Source organism: Lathamus discolor, chromosome 1 (assembly GCF_037157495.1).
Source record: "Lathamus discolor isolate bLatDis1 chromosome 1, bLatDis1.hap1, whole genome shotgun sequence".
Taxonomy (NCBI): Eukaryota; Metazoa; Chordata; class Aves; order Psittaciformes; family Psittacidae; genus Lathamus; species Lathamus discolor.
In genome coordinates this window covers 27,658,014-27,676,511 of record NC_088884.1, presented here as the reverse complement: position 1 = coordinate 27,676,511, position 18,498 = coordinate 27,658,014, and the positions used below count along the sequence as shown (strand labels likewise).

Genomic DNA, 18,498 nt, shown 5'->3' with positions numbered 1-18,498 from the left:
TGTGGGAGCTCTGTGCTATTTGCAGCACTTCATATAGCACCTCCACCATGTATGACACCTTGTAGCAGGATCTACCATCTGGCATCAGCCCTTGCCTGATGTCCTCAATCATAGGTATGCTGGTGAGGCTCATGGAAGGCTCATGCTGTCATACACAGTCCTCCACGAATGCTAGCATGGGCAGATGGTGGAACAACTGAAGCTCAGCCTGCTCTTGAAACTCCGACAGCAATTTAAACCGCTTTGCCAGCAGACACAGCTATTCCTAGCTTGCTTAAAACCTGAATCCAATGCTCAAGCTCTGTCTATCTGGTCCACGGCATGATTCACCAGCCTGCGCTGCACATCAGTGTAAAGGTAACCAGGACATCAGTGTTGAGCAGGATCATTTCCTCCTCCGGGTATACACACGCAAAAGTCAGCCCTCCCCTTCCTCCACTACCCTGCTGACCTTCAAAATGACCTCAACTTCCAACCTCTTTGCTAGTGGTTTTCTAGACCACTGCTGAGATTTTTAAGTTCTCCTGCCTGTGGGGAGCAGAGGCAGGATGCAAACCTTGCGGGCTTCCCACCTGCTGGAGGTTGGGAATACTGTTTGCAAGTGCTTCAGCTGAGCTCCTGGGAGAACTGGCCTGGCATGGCAATTAGCCACCTTCTTCCTTTTCTCACCGGTGGTGACTTTATGTGCTTGCAAATACCGTTCCCTTCCCACACCTCCTCCTAACTCCTCTCCCTTCCCTGGGGCCAGGGTGCACCTTCCTGCAAGTAAAACAGAGAGCCCCATCCATCAGCCCCCTCTGACCTTGCTCCTCTCCCTGTCCCTTTCCCATGCCTGGGACCATGGGTCTGCTTGGAGGGGCTGCTGGCTACATCCAATGTACCCAAATGGGACCTGACCACCTCTGTCACCACAGAGGTGAGCACACGTGCTTCCAAGCACAGCATCTCCCTGCAATCGGTGATGCGGTGATGCAGTGATGCAAACCAACTGTTTTCTCAGGGTTTGTTACTTTGAAGTGCTGCCTGTGTATTTACATACACTTTTTAGAAACTCTTACATTTAAAAGGCCATCAGAAAGACAGAAGGCCTGAGGAAACACACTGCCAACACTGGGGTGTCACCTGCAGTTTGGGTGTAGGACACGTAACAGCTTATGTTTTAGTGCAAACCTGTGGTGTTCAGCCCAAGACTAGTGCAGTGACATTAGCCACCCAAGAGCATGCTGGGCACAGCTGCTAGATCTTCTTCACAGCACTGCAGTAATTCAGTTTTTAAAAGAATAAAACTACAAAAGCAAAACTAATTTTTCCCTAATTTTATCTCCTTTCTATAGATGGAGACAGGAGCTGCCAGAAAGTGAGTTAGCAGGCCCTAGGAGGGTGGTGAAGGTAAAACACCCCATCCTCAACAATGCAGATCAGGAGTCCCTGTCTGCAGTATGGGGGCTGGAACTACATGATGTTTAAAAGGTCCCTTTCAACCCAAACCATTCCATTCTGTGATGCCTTTCCTCTGTCATTCACTCTGCAGAACTTCATTTCCAAGCCAGAAACTTGTGTCCTCTCCTCCTAAGCTGCTGCTTCTCAGGAAAGAGAAGAGCAGTTGCCATCACCTAGATCTGGCCCAGGCTGAAGCATAACGTGCTAAAGTGGTTTGCAAATCACTGCGGTGTGTGCACCTCACCTTGGAGACCTGCTATACCACAATCCACACCCTGCTAAGACTAATCAAGAATGTCTGCTTTGGGGTAGATACATCAGAAGAACAAAATCCTTGATCACACAGCAAACTATTCTGGGCTATCACGAAAATGAAGACCTACCGCATCTGCATCAGAGGCCAGAATTTGGCTTCTGTTTGTAGGAAAGCCACCTGTTTAAGTAGGTTTTCTTTCCTGGAAGCCTCCAGGAAAACTCCAAATGAGCAACCCTCTGCTAGATGTGGAGATGCCACCTTACAGCAGGCAGCCTGCTGCACACTGATCCCATGGGACCCCTCACGCAGATAATTCCTTGCTTCCTTGGGGAGAAACAAACTGCAGGTTCTTCACGCCCTATAAAACACACCTGGTGCTCCTTCCTCATCCTTTATTAATGAGGTTTTACACATATACACATATAGTGTTCAGTCAAAGAAAAACCCCATAAAACTGAAAGTGCTCGTACTCAGCAGAGTGCCTTCTTGCCAAGAAAGTGGTGATTAAAACTGCACATTCATCCCTGATTTGTGTCAAAGCCCAATAAAGTCAGCGGGATTCCTTCCACTGATTTAAAGGGGCTTAGGATCAGGCATTTTTACTATGAACAAATTACTAAATACTGCCAAGTTCTGGGTAGCTATTTTGCTTATGTATGTAAATCAGTGAAAGCTGCTGTTACTCATGACAGCTATCATATTTATATACAGGTGATCTCTAAAATCATTTCAAATAGATAAAGGGTGACTTCTAGTGTTAATGGCAATTTTCTGTTTCCTAGTTTCCTATCCTTTGAGCATCACAGTTTGACATACATGCTATGAGATGTTAATGATGGGTAATGAAATGTTCACACACGACTACACATGAAGAGTCTTCGCATCCCACCTTGCTCGCAGTTTTTCCCCCCGTAGCGCACGGGGCACTCGCAGATGTACGTGTTCCACTTGTTGATGCATGTGCCTCCATTCTGACACCAGTTGGTTTCACAATAGTTCCTCTGTGCTGCACAGCCTGAAATTCAGGAAAACAGCTATTTCATATGGTTTTGACAAGAAGAAGGCTTTGAGCGATTCTGAGTTTTTATGTAAAAAGAAGACATGACCATTATAGGTTTGGTTTGCGTTTTTTTAATATCCTCAAAGTCAGTGAAACAAAATGTGAATGGCAAAAGTTTACATGAGCTGAGCAAGCGTCAAATTCATAAAGACAAATCTATCAGAGGCTACTAAATGCAGTCACTGAGCTGTGAATCTTTGGGAACTAAGAGAGAATCTGCAGGAAATATCACTGCGTGCTTGTCCTGGTTTTATACTCTTCCCCTGGCATCCACTGCTGGAGGCAGGCAGATCAACTGGTGCTGTGACTCAGCATCACTGTTCACAACTTACCGTCATCTAATTGAGGCACTAACCAGGGAAAGGCAACAGGCAGTGGAATTACGCTACTATACATCATTATTTTAAACACGCTTCCAAATGAGGAACAAAAATATCCATCCTAAAAAAACACATTTTATGGCTTTCTGATGTGTATTTCCCTAAGATAAAACTTGTGTTTAACTAATATTAGAGATATAACTGTTAAAAAAGGTCTCTAAGACAAAATAGCTATTTGAAGCGTATGCTACGACTCCCTTTCTAATCCACGATCAGTGCAACATACCTAAGAACTGCAATTTAGCTCTTACACAGACCTTCAGCAGAGTGGAAGGAACTTGCCATTCTTGCATGTAAGAACCAGTTTTATGATGATAAGAACATGTTGTACACCAGAACTACTCCTGGGATCCCACTAATCAAGGATCCAAGGACTGGAAACCAAATCAAAACTTCCAACAGGCTGCTTCATAAGGCACATTTCAGATTTGGAGAATTGCAGAATTTGATGTACAGAACAAACATAGCTTATGAAATAGTCTTTAAAAACATATTTTTCATGAACTAATCCCACTGGCTTTCAGAGCAAAGTGACATTTAAAAGCTAGTTAAAAAAAAAACAAACAAAAATGAGAAGTTCATTTAGGAGTGAATTCCTGGGTGAAACTCTTAACAATGCAGAAAGTCTAAACAAGACTGGCCCTCTTTTGCTGCTTAATCATCTAAGTGTGTGCTATACCACGGGCTATTGTGTGTGTCCCTGGCACAGGCACAGACTGCACCTTGCTCAAACAAACCAGGTCTGGATGGAGCTGATGTGTCGGTAGCACAATGCCCAGCAGCACCCTGAGCTCCTTACACATGGCCTGGGGCAAACGCTTTGCACTCAGTGCTGCTAACAGGGGGACGGTGCTATCTCACACCCCTCTGGCCCCTTTCTGGGCTTTGTCCAGTGCTACCCCTTTGACATCCTAAGCCCTGTTAGACCCCACAGCTACCACAGAGAGCTTCCTTGTGTTGAGTTTTGGGGCAGCAGTCACTCATACCTGGCAGAGTGCCATTGTTGGCGATGAAACTAGCCATGTCAATTGGCTTGCTGTCGATAGAGAGGTTCCTCATGCAGCCGACAAACTGTCTGTTGTGCACCGGAAAATCTTCAGGCAAGTTTGGGACACCGCCAAGGAGGAGAGGGCCAGTGAGGTCCAAAGATCTGGAAAAACAAAGAAATGTTCATAATTTCTTGTACAGAGTTTGTTTTGTTTTGTTCTTTATCTTACTGCTTCCATAAGCACATTTGAGCTGTTTAGTCTGCCTGTGTTGCCATGAACTTCCCTCTGCTACGTCAGCACTTTCAGAGCTTGCAATGGAAGGATCTTCCAGAAACATCACTAACTTTAAACTTGGGAGCTGCCATCACATACAGAACCCTATGACCTCTCTGTAACAGTGGCCAGTATGAAGAAGAAAATGAAAATTATGGAAAAATGTGCAGCCGCAGGATACTTGCTTCTGACTCCGGCCACGCTGCTCAGCACAAGGGTTGAGATGCTGTAGATTTTGATACAGTGATTTAATTACCATACAGTGATGACCCTTTTAAATCCTCTGAAGATCTCAGTCTTAACAACATTCAGTGGATGCAGGTTCTGCTGAATGACTCCATGAATGAAAAGTGTATCACCTGGTCAGTTTGAATTAGCCCTGATTTTTATGGTGCCCCCTCCTCTTGGGATTTTAGAGCAGCATGTGTACCTCAATGGTCTTTCTGCTATCACTCATTACCTTATATTCCCACTACATTGCTTGCTGTTCATTTCCTCTTTAAATTCAAAAGTACTAATCTTTTTTGGTCTTTCCTCACAGAAAATCTTTTCTCATACCTAATGATTTTCAATGGCCTTTTCTGTGTCTCATTTTTTTCGATCTCCTTTAGAGACAGGACTTTTAACTTCTATACTTAAATGACAGACATAATAAGCTCCTCAGCAATCACTTTCATTAATGAAGTCTAACATTTTATTTGCCCTTCTCTCTACATTTGCATACTGAGTAGATGCTTTTTGTGGGCTGGCCACACTGAACTCCATTTTTTCGGGGTTTTTTTTACATTTTACAAGTAATTTGGGTGTATGTGTGTATCTACACAAAACTCTCTGCATTCCACCCAGTTTATTGCCAATTGCAGTAGCCTCCAACAAATTCCATTGCCAAACTAAACCTTGTTACTTTTTCTTGTTAAATCATAACTGCTTTTCCAACTCTGTTTGCTTAGTGGTTAATTACATACTGTTGACTCTCCCCTGGAAGAAGAGAATGAGTGGAACAGGCAGTAGAGGAAATCCTTACTTCTTGGAGCCGGTCTGAGTCCCCTGGGCAGCGCAGGTGTAATTTCCAATGAGGCTCCCGAAGCGCACGGCCACTGCTGTGTCACAGTCGTCCACAGTCACCACCGCCACCTTCTCTCCAGAGGGCCCATGGGGAATTCCTAACCGCCCAATGTTGGGCTTCAAGAAATAATTGGCACATGTCATAAAGTGCTACGCACACATGGGGTTTAGATGCTGGTTCAGCCAGCTCAACAACATACTTTATCCTACCCCCAAAGGGGACTAAAATAGGATATGCAAACAAAACAGCAGAAGTTAACTTGACCTATGACATTTAGGTGAGAAAAAAACCCAATGGATGACTTCAGAGAGAGTTTACAGTGGGATATACAGCATGGCCAGAAATGGCTTTGGTCTTTTCCACCGCTGAACTACTTGGGCCCAAATCACTTCAAAGAGGTGTTTTCTCACTTCTGCATAGCAAACTCTAACAAATTCTGCCCATTTTGTAATGCTTCACCTCGAATGAAATCACTTGATTTTTAACACTGTTTCTGCCCAAACACAGAAAACCATGAAATGATGTAATATCACAAGTGAGGCTAAAGGCTTAAGACAAATTTTCTCCGATGGGGACACTGTCAAGGCCACCAGAAACTTAAGTGCAGGTTCTTATAAAGCTGTAGTGAAAGGTTGTCTGATAACTGGGAGGGAGCTTAGATAAGACCTCTTATTTCAACTACAAGATGGAGACTATGTATAAAGGCCAGCATAGCAGCCTTAGTGAAGAACTAGCCCATTCTGTAAGAAAACTGTTTTCCATGTTTAGTGTTCTCAGAGTTATAGAACCCTAATCTACCACTGGTGCAGGATCTCTGCAGACTTTAGGGGTTCAGGAGAAGCTGAATGAGCCTGAGTGCTGTTGTTCCTCTATGAGCAAAGGGAAACCCCAGAAGAGTGGAGTCACCAGGATCTGACCAGACATGTGGCACAGCTGAAAGCCAAGTGGTATTCTTATGATGTGTTGATCAACAGTAGTTATAACCATATAAAAACAGCGGATGGCTGGACATCACACTGTAGTTTGCTGCATGGACACTTTAAAACGTGTGTTACTCAACTGCGTACTGAAATCCCGTATTTGTAGAGCAAAGGCAGAAGCAGTACAGGGATAAGTGCCCATTGTTTTTGTTTCAGCTGTATACACACAAATTTGTTAAAATACATACAGCCATTTTGATCATGCATCAAAATGAAATACAGGTTTATTTCTAAGGATAATTATCCCAATTATAAAAACATTTTTGAAAGCTGCTTCCTGGTGTCCATTCCAGTTGGAAAGTATTTTCCATTTCCTCTACCAAGAACTAATGTGATCACATACTTTGGCAGTGGCACAGTATAAGGTTTTGACCTCTCCTGAGTGATATTAAGTCAGATTTTATTTTTTCCGATACTCCCAGGCCTTTGCCACTGCCTAGCCTGGAATGACAGGAAGCCTACATATTTGCAGTGCTGAAAACGTTATTGTGTGCGATGATGGCTGTGTTTGTTAGTGAGCAGCTTTTCAAAGTGAATGAAAAATTACACAGAAAATTAACGAAGCCACTGGCAGCCCTTCCCTTCCAAAATTAAAATGTTTACATTCTGGGTGCTACTCCTATTCATTTGGAGGAACGATCAGATTAACATTTGTGGTTTTGTTCTTCACTGACATAACCTATTGTTTCTTACATGGGCGCCTTGACAAAGGCAGGGTATTTATTCTCGCAGCAGGGGGGATCTGCCCAATGTTAATCAAGATTGCAACCTGATGAGCATCAGCAGTTTGCAGCTGCTCCTTCACAGTCAACTAGCTGCAGTGGCGCACTGAGTTTTTCTGTACTTTTATTTAACACAGAAACTGCACAGTGTTTCTCTAGGCGTTGACTGTTCATTGCAGTGCAGATCTCTGGCATCTTTTTGGCTCTGATGACCACACAGAACAATAAGCTGATGAAGAAATGGAATATTCCAGTGAATGAAAAGAAACCTACTGGCAATTCATACTTAGTTCAAACATTCCATGATTTTCTGAAGATGTCAAAAGGCTCGTTTGACACAAAAGGCTTTTCCCAAAATGTAAGAATATGTTGATGGGAGAGGAAAGAGATTTTTCTGGCTGATTTAATAGGACATGGGCTCTTTTTTCTCCTACATATGGCAAGTACTACACTACTCATCATCTTATCACCTAGTATAGGGAATAATTTATCAACTGAAATAATGTGAAATAATTAAAAAGACTGGAACAGAGGGAGCCCAAGTTAGCAGCTCCTTCAGAGTAGCATCATGAAACTGATTTTATCCATTTAATATTTTGATTAATACTAAATATAGTTTGCTGGTGAATCAAAGGATGTTTAGAGCATTGCGCATTTGAATAGTTGAGTGCTACAAAGAGAATTAATCACACAGCCTGAAACTTGGGGTCTAATGACAAGAATTCCTATTGCAGGTTCAGAGATCATCAGCTATAAATGACGAAAAATAAGAAATATATAGCTATTAATTGACTACGAAACAGTTATGACCCATGGTGTGATTAAAAGGAAAAAAAGGCGATACAACAGTGGTTTGTTACGAAGATGGGTATGAGAGAAATTTCATAACACTGAACAGGATAGAACATTTTTGACCATTTTGAGTTCATTTATTAAAAATAACTTCTATCTAGAGCATATGCAGCCAGAGCAATGGAAAGCTTACCTTATCAAACAGACAAAATGGACTTGGCTTGTTTAGCCTAGCAAAGCAAAGGCTGGGGAAGGGTTTTGGAAAAGAGAAGATGCTGTTACTGCAATGGACACAGTACAGAACAAATGGGTATAAGATGCCCATGAGTAAAGTAAGCTGGAAAGCATCAGGTGATGCTCAGTCATAGGAGGGATCATCTCTGGGAATACAGCAAGGGCAAAAATTATAAAAAAGAGCTTAATTTGTATGTGAAATACACACAAAAGTGAATTGCCAACACTAAATGATAGCACACACATTCACATTTCAGGCATGATCTTTGCCTCGATGGAATCATACTGGAGCAAGACTGACCCCTAACAGTAGGAAGAGCTAACACTAACCAGCATTAATTCACACTATTATTTTCTGGAAATATGTTCAAGGAGTTAAAAGCCAGACTTTCATCTGGGTACTTAGGAGTCCTTTCTGCCTGTCAGACTCATCTCCTGAAACCCCATGCTACCCGAAAGGCAAGTTTCATTAGCTGTGCCAATTCTGCACCCATGAGTAAATGTGCAATGTGGTGTACAGGAATTTGCCAGCATGACCCCCATTAACGGTAATACAAGTCATGTAACTGAGTTCCTGCTCATGGGGCTGAAAATTTACCTTGTGCTGCCTAACCCTAAAGGCTCCTTTTTGCTTAGTGCTTGCCCAGAAAGAGGTTGGAATTCAAACTTCAAAGACTGCATGCTGTAAAAGTAAGTGGCAAGAACGGGTACCGAGCAGTGCCAGAGAGGGAACTTGGTCTCCCTTAAACAAAAACTTGGAAAACTGGATTTATCCTGGACTCAAAAAGGAAAAAAAAAAAAAAAAGAAAGCAGTCCTGAGTGTTGCAGTCTATTATCACCATTACACAGTGATCTTCAAAAGTCTTGTGAACCCCATATAAAGTGTATTGTATTTGTTGTATTGACCCTTGTGTTTTCTCATTATAATCACATACAGAGTCACTTGGAGAAGAAGCAGCCCTGACTCAGGATCCTCATGTGACAGCAGAAGCCACCTACCTTTCTTTCTATCTGTAAAGTAAGATGAACCACATTTATGTTCCTCAAATAATGGCAATTAGTACCTAACAATGTACATAATGTCATGAAACAACTTTGCCTCACTGTGCTTTCCTGAAGGAAATTAGTGGTTCTGATCTATGGATGGACAATCTCAAATCTCGTGTCTAACCCATGACATTCAACCCTGTCCAGAGTCATAGAATCATAGAATAGTTAGGGTTGGAAAGGACCTCAAGATCATCTAGTTCCAACCCCCCTGCCATGGACAGGGACACCTCACACTAAACCATCCCACACAAGGCTTCATCCAACCTGGCCTTGAACACTGGCAGGGATGGAGCACTCACAACCTCCCTGGGCAACCCATTCCAGTGCCTCACCATCCTAACAGGAAAGAATTTCCTCCTTATATCCAATCTAAACTTCCCCTGTTTTAGTTTTAACCCGTTACCCCTTGTTCTGTCACTACAGTCCCTGATGAAGAGTCCCTCCCCATCACCCCTACAGGCCCCCTTCAGATACTGGAAGGCTGCTATGAGGTCTCCACGCAGCCTTCTCTTCTGAGGCTGAACAGCCACAACTTCCTCAGCCTGTCTTCATACGAGTCATGGGCAGATTGCACGAATGACAGCTTCCCTTTCCGACCACAGTGGAATTAACAGCAAGACTCATCTACTGTTCTCAGTGGTGACCTGGAGGAGTGACCTTCTCAAGCTGCAAAGGTGCATGCAACTCCCTTTGGCCACCTGCACTGACTTTCTCAGGTTGCAGTGAGAGAACAGCACCACGAAGGTATTTTACTAGTGATGCCAAATCTGATTTCTGTGAAACCCAAGTGCAGAGCAATGAACTGTCTGGACTTTTCCCCATAGCTTCAGCAAAAACACATGTAGATTCTCCCAGGTGCATGTCAAACCCCGAGAAGCTTAATCTGTGAACTTGTGTTTTATAAATGGAGACCAGATAGAGGAGAAAAGGTCATCAAAACACATCTGTTTGTAGTTTGCAAATCTACTGCACAAATCTACTCCCATTCCACTTAAAACACCAGACATGGATATTCCTCTGTATCTCAGTTTCATTGGGATCCTCTATTATTATAAAGTCAATATTTAAACTGCAGGAGCCCACACAGTTACTTATTAAAGACACAGATGGTCTAACGATGCAGAGTGAATGGAAAAGGCAAACAGATTAACGGACAATAGAAGCCTTGTCTTAAACACTTAACTGTTATATTTTCACAGTAAAAATACCATTGTTTTGAAAAGTCATGATGCAGAATTATTGGAAAGGTTTAAGCAAATAGAACAATCTTTGTAACCTTATTTTGAATTAAACCAGACTAGATACTGTACATGTAACAGAAATACGACAAAGTGCAAATGTTTATTTAGTCAATCAGCAGCAGCAGTGACACTCAGATTCCTAGATCCCACCCTTTTATTAGTTAATCTGCAAGATAACGGTGCTTTTCCAAAGGTCCCACAAACATCTCCCCTACCAGAAACACCTTTTCCCAACTCTCATTCTTAGATAAACAATTGCCACTTGACTTTTCCCACAGATGGAAAGAGGGAGAGAGGTTTTGGCTGGCCATGGGAGTGTTCCAACAGCACGGATATTCCCTGAACTCAAACTGAAAGCTGTGTCCTCCATCCCAAACCTTGGCTATGAGGATTTCCGCCACTTTAGCCATGCCATTGAGCCTTTTGAAGGAGCTTGAGGAGACAATTCAGCAGCAGACTGTAAGTATGGCCAAGACTTTGAGAACACAAACTGGGAACCCTTGCAGATGAGACATAGCCCACCTCATTATTCTCAGCATGAGGAGACCTGTTTTCTTGGGGGACAGGTATGATGCTGTATAACGTAAATACTGCATTTGCTCAGCTCACTGTACTCATTTAAAAATATATCTATTTTTAGGAAGCTGGCCTTTTAGCAAAATGCTTTGTGTGGCATAGCTTTAATATGCAGAGCTTGACTTCTCTTTTTAGTAAGTGCAAAAGTGTAAAAAGAAAAGCCATCCTGAAGTCAGTGCCAGCCTTTCAGTGCTTCCAAGAGTCTGCTTACCAGACAATAAGTTACCCTTCTGTTTTTGTTAATCAGTAGCTAATGATTTATTGACTGTTTGGAGTGGTTAAAGGTTAAAAAGAATCTGTTTCCTAGTTATTTTTAATACAAACCCCCCTCTCCTCTGCATTGTTAGTGCGCTGGTTCCGACCCCACTGCCACCGAAAGTTATGAGTGGAAAATGCCTCATGTTCATACCCTCTGGGGCTCTTTGCTTTCTAACACTTCCACCTACAGTAACAATGGGAAGAAATGGAGCAACTGGCATCAAGTCCCACTGGCGGCTGCTGCTGGGGCTCCGGCCGGGTCCCCCCCTTTACGGGATCCCTGGTGCTCATTAGGCGGCCTGCCAGGCGCGCGGCTCCTTCGTTAACCCGCCGGGCTCCGCTCCGCTATCTGCCGTGCGGAAGGGAGAAGCCCCCCTCCCGTTCCCAGGCGATGCTGTGCTGCTTCAGTGGTCAAAAAGCTCATTAAGGGCCCGCGGCGGCGGCAGGCTCCCGGGGCAGGCTGCTGGAGCCCAGCCCCCCGCGAGGGAATAAATAAATAAACAGGGAAAACCCCAAACGGGGAAAGCGCCACACTTGTAATCCCAGGGACAGACGAGGAAATGCCAGAGAAGCTTAGCGCCAGGGCTTGCAGACCATTCCGATCCATCGGGAAACTCCACATTAGGCCAGATTAGAGAAACTGTTAACGTTAATCTGTGCTTTTTAAAGTTTCCTCCTACAGCTTTTCCAGAGCACCTTTAAAATGAAGCGGTGTGAATCCTTTACACATCTTGATTAGTCACCAGGGAAAGGCAGGACAAATCATTTCACATAAACCCCTTACTCCTTTGATGCATGTATCCCCTTTATTCCCCAAATATTTTAATGGCATTTCTTTACACACACTTGGCTCGAGTGTGTAGAGAAACATGAGAGCCTGTGACAGTGAAAAGGAAAACCAAAAGGCTTCCCATCGGTGAGTCAAAAATGCAAATCCTGAAAAGCCACCAGACCAGTTCCTTTTCCTAGACAAACTCCCTGAAACACGGATTCAGGAGCGAGGCTGGGCTAAAGAGTCAAGCAAGTTTTACTAGCCTGATCTGTTATCTCCTTCACGGGCACATCCAGAGGCTAAACTTTGATATTCAAAGCAGGACGCTTAAGGCACAGCTATGAGACCTGGCACGCGTGAGCAGCATGGCCTGAATTGCTGCTGCTCGCTCTTTCAGCGGCGGGGCAGAGAGCGGAGCAGCCCTCCTGTCCCACCACAGGGAAAAGGTAAGGCTGTTACACATACACATCATCCAGACTTGCTCCTTCCCTCCACAGAGTATGGCCAGTACCTTCACAAATATCATCCAGCTCCTGCAAAGGGTATATTCTTGGATTTGACTAATTCTGTCAAAGGCTGTGTAGTGCTGATTGGAAGAACGAGTTTTCCCAGCCTGCAAATGGAAATTTTATCCTCAAATTTGTATTCCTAGGTGCTTCTCAGCTCTTTGATGCTGAATCAGTGACTCACAAGAAGGACCTGTTTTGGCTGTCAAGAGACTATGCCTACTTCCCAAGACAACATCCAACTTTCTACATGGGAGACACTACTCACGGCACTCTGTTGCTGCATCCCCCCTCTTCCATGCTGGGCAGCCCACTTCTCCCCTTTGATAATCTCCTGTGGCTTTTGCACCTTCCCCCTACTCTGAACCCTTTTCCTCTCTGTTTTGCTGCCTCCCTGCCTTTCACCAACAAGGATGTTCTTCCAGCATCTTTGGAGACTGGGAAAGGAAAGCACATGAGGGATGCTGGAAGAGCATGTTCTCCTCTCCTAGTTCATCAAACCCTTCTCCCTTTGCCACTTGTCCGTATCTACCTGCCAAAGAACCACTCTCAAATGTTTTTGGCTTTATATAAATTCTGTAAGCTTGTAATCCTGGATGCAAACGTCATTGCCATCAGACTCCAAGGAATACCCAGAAATAGCACAATGTGACACTTACTCACAGCAACTAACTCCTTCTCATTGAACTCATCCCTGGTGACACCTTGCCAAGCAAACTGCTGCTCAGTGTGGCTGATGGGGACACAGCTATGTCTATAAAATCCAAGAATCCCGCACTGGATCTTTGCGAGGGTCTCCTGGTACACACAGACCTCTCCATAGCCAGGAAACTGCAAAGCGCTGCTTCCCCTCACTAGAGACAGATGCAAAATACCTGAAAAGTTACTGCAAATCAGGCAGCTACTGTAGATTTACCGAGTGATTAAATGGAGATAACAGTGCACTTCAAAGAACTCACACCAAATTCCTGAGGTGCCATTTCAATGACTCTGCTGGCTTTGCACCAGGCTGGGCTGCACAGCACAGCCTTCAAGCACTGTCCGCAGGCCTTGTGGTGAGCCAAGGGCCATTCGGACTCAGTCAGCTCTCATGGAGGTCCCTTGCATCTCCCTGGCCTTCAGGAGGAGCTGAAAATCACCACTGTGGAGAGTAAACCTCTGAGGAGTTTTGTGGTGTGATGGTATCAGATGGTACTAGATGGCTTGAGTGAACCCAGCTCCTGTGTGGGGTGGGCAGTGCTGTAACTAGGCACACAAATCAAGCATTTTAAGACTTGGGAGGAGTGAGAGGAGTAAATACTGAATGGCATTGCTGAGGATGAGCCTTGCAGAAGAGCAGGGGCTCGGACTGGCTTTGCATGACATGGTCCCTACTGCCACTTAGAGAGCAAAAAACCTGGGGGTGGTTTCTGAAAAGTTTCTGTTTGCATTTGGTTATAAAATCACTGCCACAGCAAGGAACGTTTTCAGGTGGTGTTTGCAAACTGTGACAACATCACTTCCAAAGGCAGGCTGCGGGAGAGAAAGACCCAGGCACCGGGTATGAGATTGCCCTCTTCCTCCCCAGCCACCAGAGAGACTTCTCAAAGCTATCATGGAGAGCTGAGGAGCAGGTCACACTTCGCATCGCAGTGACCTCCAAATGACTTTCACTGCTTTACACTTTCATTTCCTGAGACACAGATTTAGAGGCGGGTTATTTGTTATTTCGTGTCAAGACAATGGAATGTCGCTCTGCTGCCAAATCCTGATTTCCTTTCCCAGATATCAATCACTTCGCACTTACCCTCTACCAGAAAGAACCCCCCTGAAATCAACAAAAACAATGACTACTAATGCAGGATGAGTAAGTATCAGTGCAGTTACAGGGAGGGGCTTTTAAAGTCCAGGCTCACGTGTTCTGCAGTGGCAGATCAGCTTCCCCCCGCCCCGAACACCTGCAAAGGCTCTGCAACCACATTTGAGAGGACCAAGAGAAAGTAAATATTAGCTAGGCAGCCCTTCAGTGCTTCTCAGGAGATGTCAGGAATGTAAATGGTTGCCACAGGCCAGACCAAAGTCCCGCTCAGGGAGTGGTAGGTGCTGTCGAAGAGCCTAAAAGCAGGGCAAATATGCAGCAAAACTTCGCTTGTCCTCCTGGGTCTCGGCTTCCCACCTGCAATACTGCAGGCTGGAGCTCCAGATGGGTTTTCACAGGATCATGCCATATTTTATAGATGGAAGTGACTCATCATCTAAACAGCTTTGGTCTCAAACAGCCATAGAACATCACCCAGTGAGTCCTGCTTCAATAGCAATGCTTGCACCCAAGCGAATTTTTCCTTTAGAAAGGGAAATACTGGCTCGATGTAATGATTTCAAAGGACAGAGCGACTATCAGAACTGTGGGAAGATTGTCCATGGCAGCAGGGTTGGAACCAGATGATCTTTAAAGTCCCTTCCAACCCAAACCACTCTGTGATTCTAGAATTTCTAATCAGAACCTGTCAAGCTTCACTTTTTATGTACCAAGTCTGTGGTCTTACCTAGAATTGGAATTTCCTTGATGATCCTCAGGATCTCTATGAAAAAATGAGTTTGGCCTCAGCAAGGACAGGAGTTTCTGAATCTTCAGCCAGAATGCCAGGAAATGACTCATAAACCAAACTATTTTTGCAGAGATTACCTTTTCTCGTGGCATTATAAAAACTGAGTTCTGACCATGTAGGAAATGACATGTTTTACATCATGACACCAGGTACATGTTTTATGTGTTTGACTAGAACAGTTCGAACTTTGAATGTACAGGGTTGGCATGCATTCAGCAATGGAAAGCCTAATTTCTTCCCCTTCCTTTAGCTGCTTGTAATTTTAATTGATAGGTTTTTTAAATGGCCATGTCCACTTGCTCCAAAAATACATAGTACAGATTAATACAAATGCACAGCTACAAATTCCTCATACCCTCATACTGTACATGTGCCTCCAGCACTGGCTACTGTATGCTTCACAAGCCTGCCCACCAGAAAGCACTATACCCTGCTGATAGACTAACTCTTGTTCTTGTAAGAAAGTTGTGAAAGAACTATCATAGCCAGCATCTGGCTAACAATACTGGCAATCCTTCATACAAGTAAAAACTCCTTGATGCCTTGAATTGAAAAGTAAATGAAACATGCACATCCCTCTACATGTTTGTTACAAATACTGGTTGTACTAGCACAGAAAGTGACTTTTTCACTTGAAAAATGCTTTTTTTCCTCATCTAACTGAGAGACCCCAGCAACTTGCTCTGTGAAGAAGAGGCCCTGAAATTACACAGGTAACCACAGATAAGTCCTTCTCAAAACTAGAGGAATGAATTGAATGTGGTCACACTCCCTGTGTTTTTGGTGTCCCGCAAGCTTTCCTACGCTTAAGCTATGGCGGAACTTTTGATCCCGTGAAAATGCCATAGAAGGAAAGGCATCCAGCACAAACTGATGATCTGGTGAAGTCTAACACCAGTGCTCTGCTGGAAGTTAGCTCTGTCCGCTGCCTCCTCCTTGCTGTGCCACCACTGATCTCTGCAACCCTGCTACATGTTCACAACGAGACGAGTGATAAGGAAATGATACAATTAGAAATATGATTAAATCTTAAGTAAGAATATGCTAGTTTTTTTAAGAGGAAGCACTACATTTTAACATGTGTTCTTCTTTGCCCACTTGAGAGGGTTTTTAAATGCTGTATTGGCATGTCTTAGCAATATTACGCATCTATGTTTGGAAATGCAGACTCACAAAATTATACTTCCTGGAAAAATATGCTCAGAGAAGTAATGACATGTTCTGTATTTACAGTACCCTGCCCCCCAAATATTTGCTTAACAGAACAATTAATGTTCTGCATTTTTCTTTACCAGACGATGCCAAGCCATACTAGAGCAGGCCGGTGGTGATCACGGATGCTGTAATCACAGCAAGTCAATCTGAGCCAGCAAAACCCAAACTGTGGTGGGGCCCACATTTGATCAACAGTGGCATTATCATAATCTTCAATAACTGCATTGTTTATTTAGAAAATCTCCCTCAATCCCTTAACAAATTAGTCTGCAAGCCACCGGGAGGATTAACTTCAGAAATTCTCCCTCAGATCACAATTACATCTGCTCAGATGTCACGAGTGATAGACATTTGCATAAGTCATACCCAGCCTTTATTACTTACTGCATCTCCAGTGATGTGACTTCTTTTGGGGTCTGTCTTTTCCAACCAAGTAATAAAGCACACCACTCGGCAGGGGCAACCATGCCCTGGTGTGCGAGGTGCTCCCAGGCACACTTGTTTAATTGCCCACCACTGTTCCTGACCATTGAGATTAAGAAGTAAATGATCCTGCATGGTGTCCTGGGTACTGTCAGGGCAAAGTCTTTCACCTCGGGTCCAATGACTAGAAGTTATGCCTAGCTGGTGCAGCTATGTGGCTCTTCTCCAAGGAGCTGGCAATCCCCATTCAGCCGCAGGCATATGCCTGCCTCATAACTTACCCGTGGCATTGGCAGCCTCGCTGGCAGGCTTGGAAGGGAGACCCAGAGCTGAGCAAACAAGGCTCCGTGCTGGAAGGCTAGCCCCTGCCCATGGGGCAGTGTGGTAGTGGGGTGGCCCAGGCAAGCCCATGTGGAGCTGCTGTGTGATGCTCATGTTTGCCTGTTGGTCATGGGGGGGCACTGCGAACCCAGCACTTAAAACAAGAATTAGCTCCCTTTATGGGAGTGAAAGCAGTAACCAGTGTCATCTGTGTCTTTTGGCACAGTTGTCAAGGTCTGAGTTTCACTTAAACATTGATATTTGCCTTTCTACCCACTCCCCCAAGGGAAAGTGGTGAAATCAATTACTGGTCCTGAATAAAGACTATATTTCCATAACAGATGAATTTGCAATCATCAAAGAGGGTCTGTGTTTTCAGAAGGAAACGAGATAACCTATCTACTAGCTCCACAGGCACCTGGAGCAGGGGCATGTCTGCCATAGCCAGCATGGCTCTTGTGGTCTCTGCAGCAGACCTTCAGAGGTTGCTGTGTTTCATCCCACCCTATTCAAAATAAAGTGCTACATTAACCTCTCCAAAACAGACCAGCACAGCTCTCACTGCCTGTGACTGCCCATGCCACTTGTGCTTAGAAGGGGTTTGGATTAAAGATCAGGTCCTGCCTGCCCATATTAGGGGAACGTGAACGGCCACCAAGCTTCCAGGTGCCCATGAGTGCACCAGCATGCAGCCCTACAGATCTTGACTTTGGGGGTACAGCTGTGTCACTCCCCAGGGACTGGTGGCTAGGTGAAATCTGGTCCCAGCGGCTCTCAGGTGGGACAACAGGAGTGGACCTGAGTTTCTGAAAGGGCGGTTTTGCACACGCATCCTCAAGTCCTTCAGCACTGCTCTGCCCCTGGACATTGCTAGGCAGCTGCACGACACAGGATCCCAGAATCAAAACAGAGGCTCTAGTTAAACAAAGACAGTGATGAATGCTAGAGATTTGCTATAAAGATAATCCTAAAGACAATTCCACTAATGAGCAGCAGGCATAACGCATGTAAGAGTATGAGTAAATGGAGGGGTTGTATAAGACTGAGCCCAAGAGCTTACACTTTCTATGCGGTCAGCTGAAGCAGGTGCTCTGTACAAGCAAGGCACGCTTCAGCAAGACACATCATGCATCTAAGTGAATCTGTGCCATATTTGCAGCAGTGTGCAACAGCCCCCTCTACATCTGCTGGTGGGCCCTGGAGACTATTACACACTCCTCATCCCCACCACCTCTGCAGCTACCCCACGAGACTGATGCTTGTTTCTTGCTTAGTGTCATTGTTTAACCCCATCAAGCAGCTAAGCCCCACACAGCCACTCACTCACTTCCCTCAATGTGGGAGGGGGATGAGAAC

General features: G+C 44.5%; 1 protein-coding gene across 7 annotated transcripts in view; it reads right to left on the bottom strand.

The window, feature by feature from the left end:
* CELSR1 (cadherin EGF LAG seven-pass G-type receptor 1) overlaps positions 1-18,498 on the bottom strand; it is a 164,971-nt gene that overhangs the window by 42,029 nt on the left and 104,444 nt on the right. For all 7 annotated transcript variants that reach the window (XM_065665404.1, XM_065665464.1, XM_065665415.1 and 4 more), the window contains exons 6-8: positions 5,423-5,580; positions 4,123-4,286; positions 2,586-2,711 (exon numbers count right to left, since the gene is read on the bottom strand). In XM_065665404.1, coding sequence (XP_065521476.1) covers positions 2,586-2,711; positions 4,123-4,286; positions 5,423-5,580 — 448 coding nt within the window. The remainder of the gene's footprint in view (positions 1-2,585; positions 2,712-4,122; positions 4,287-5,422; positions 5,581-18,498) is intronic.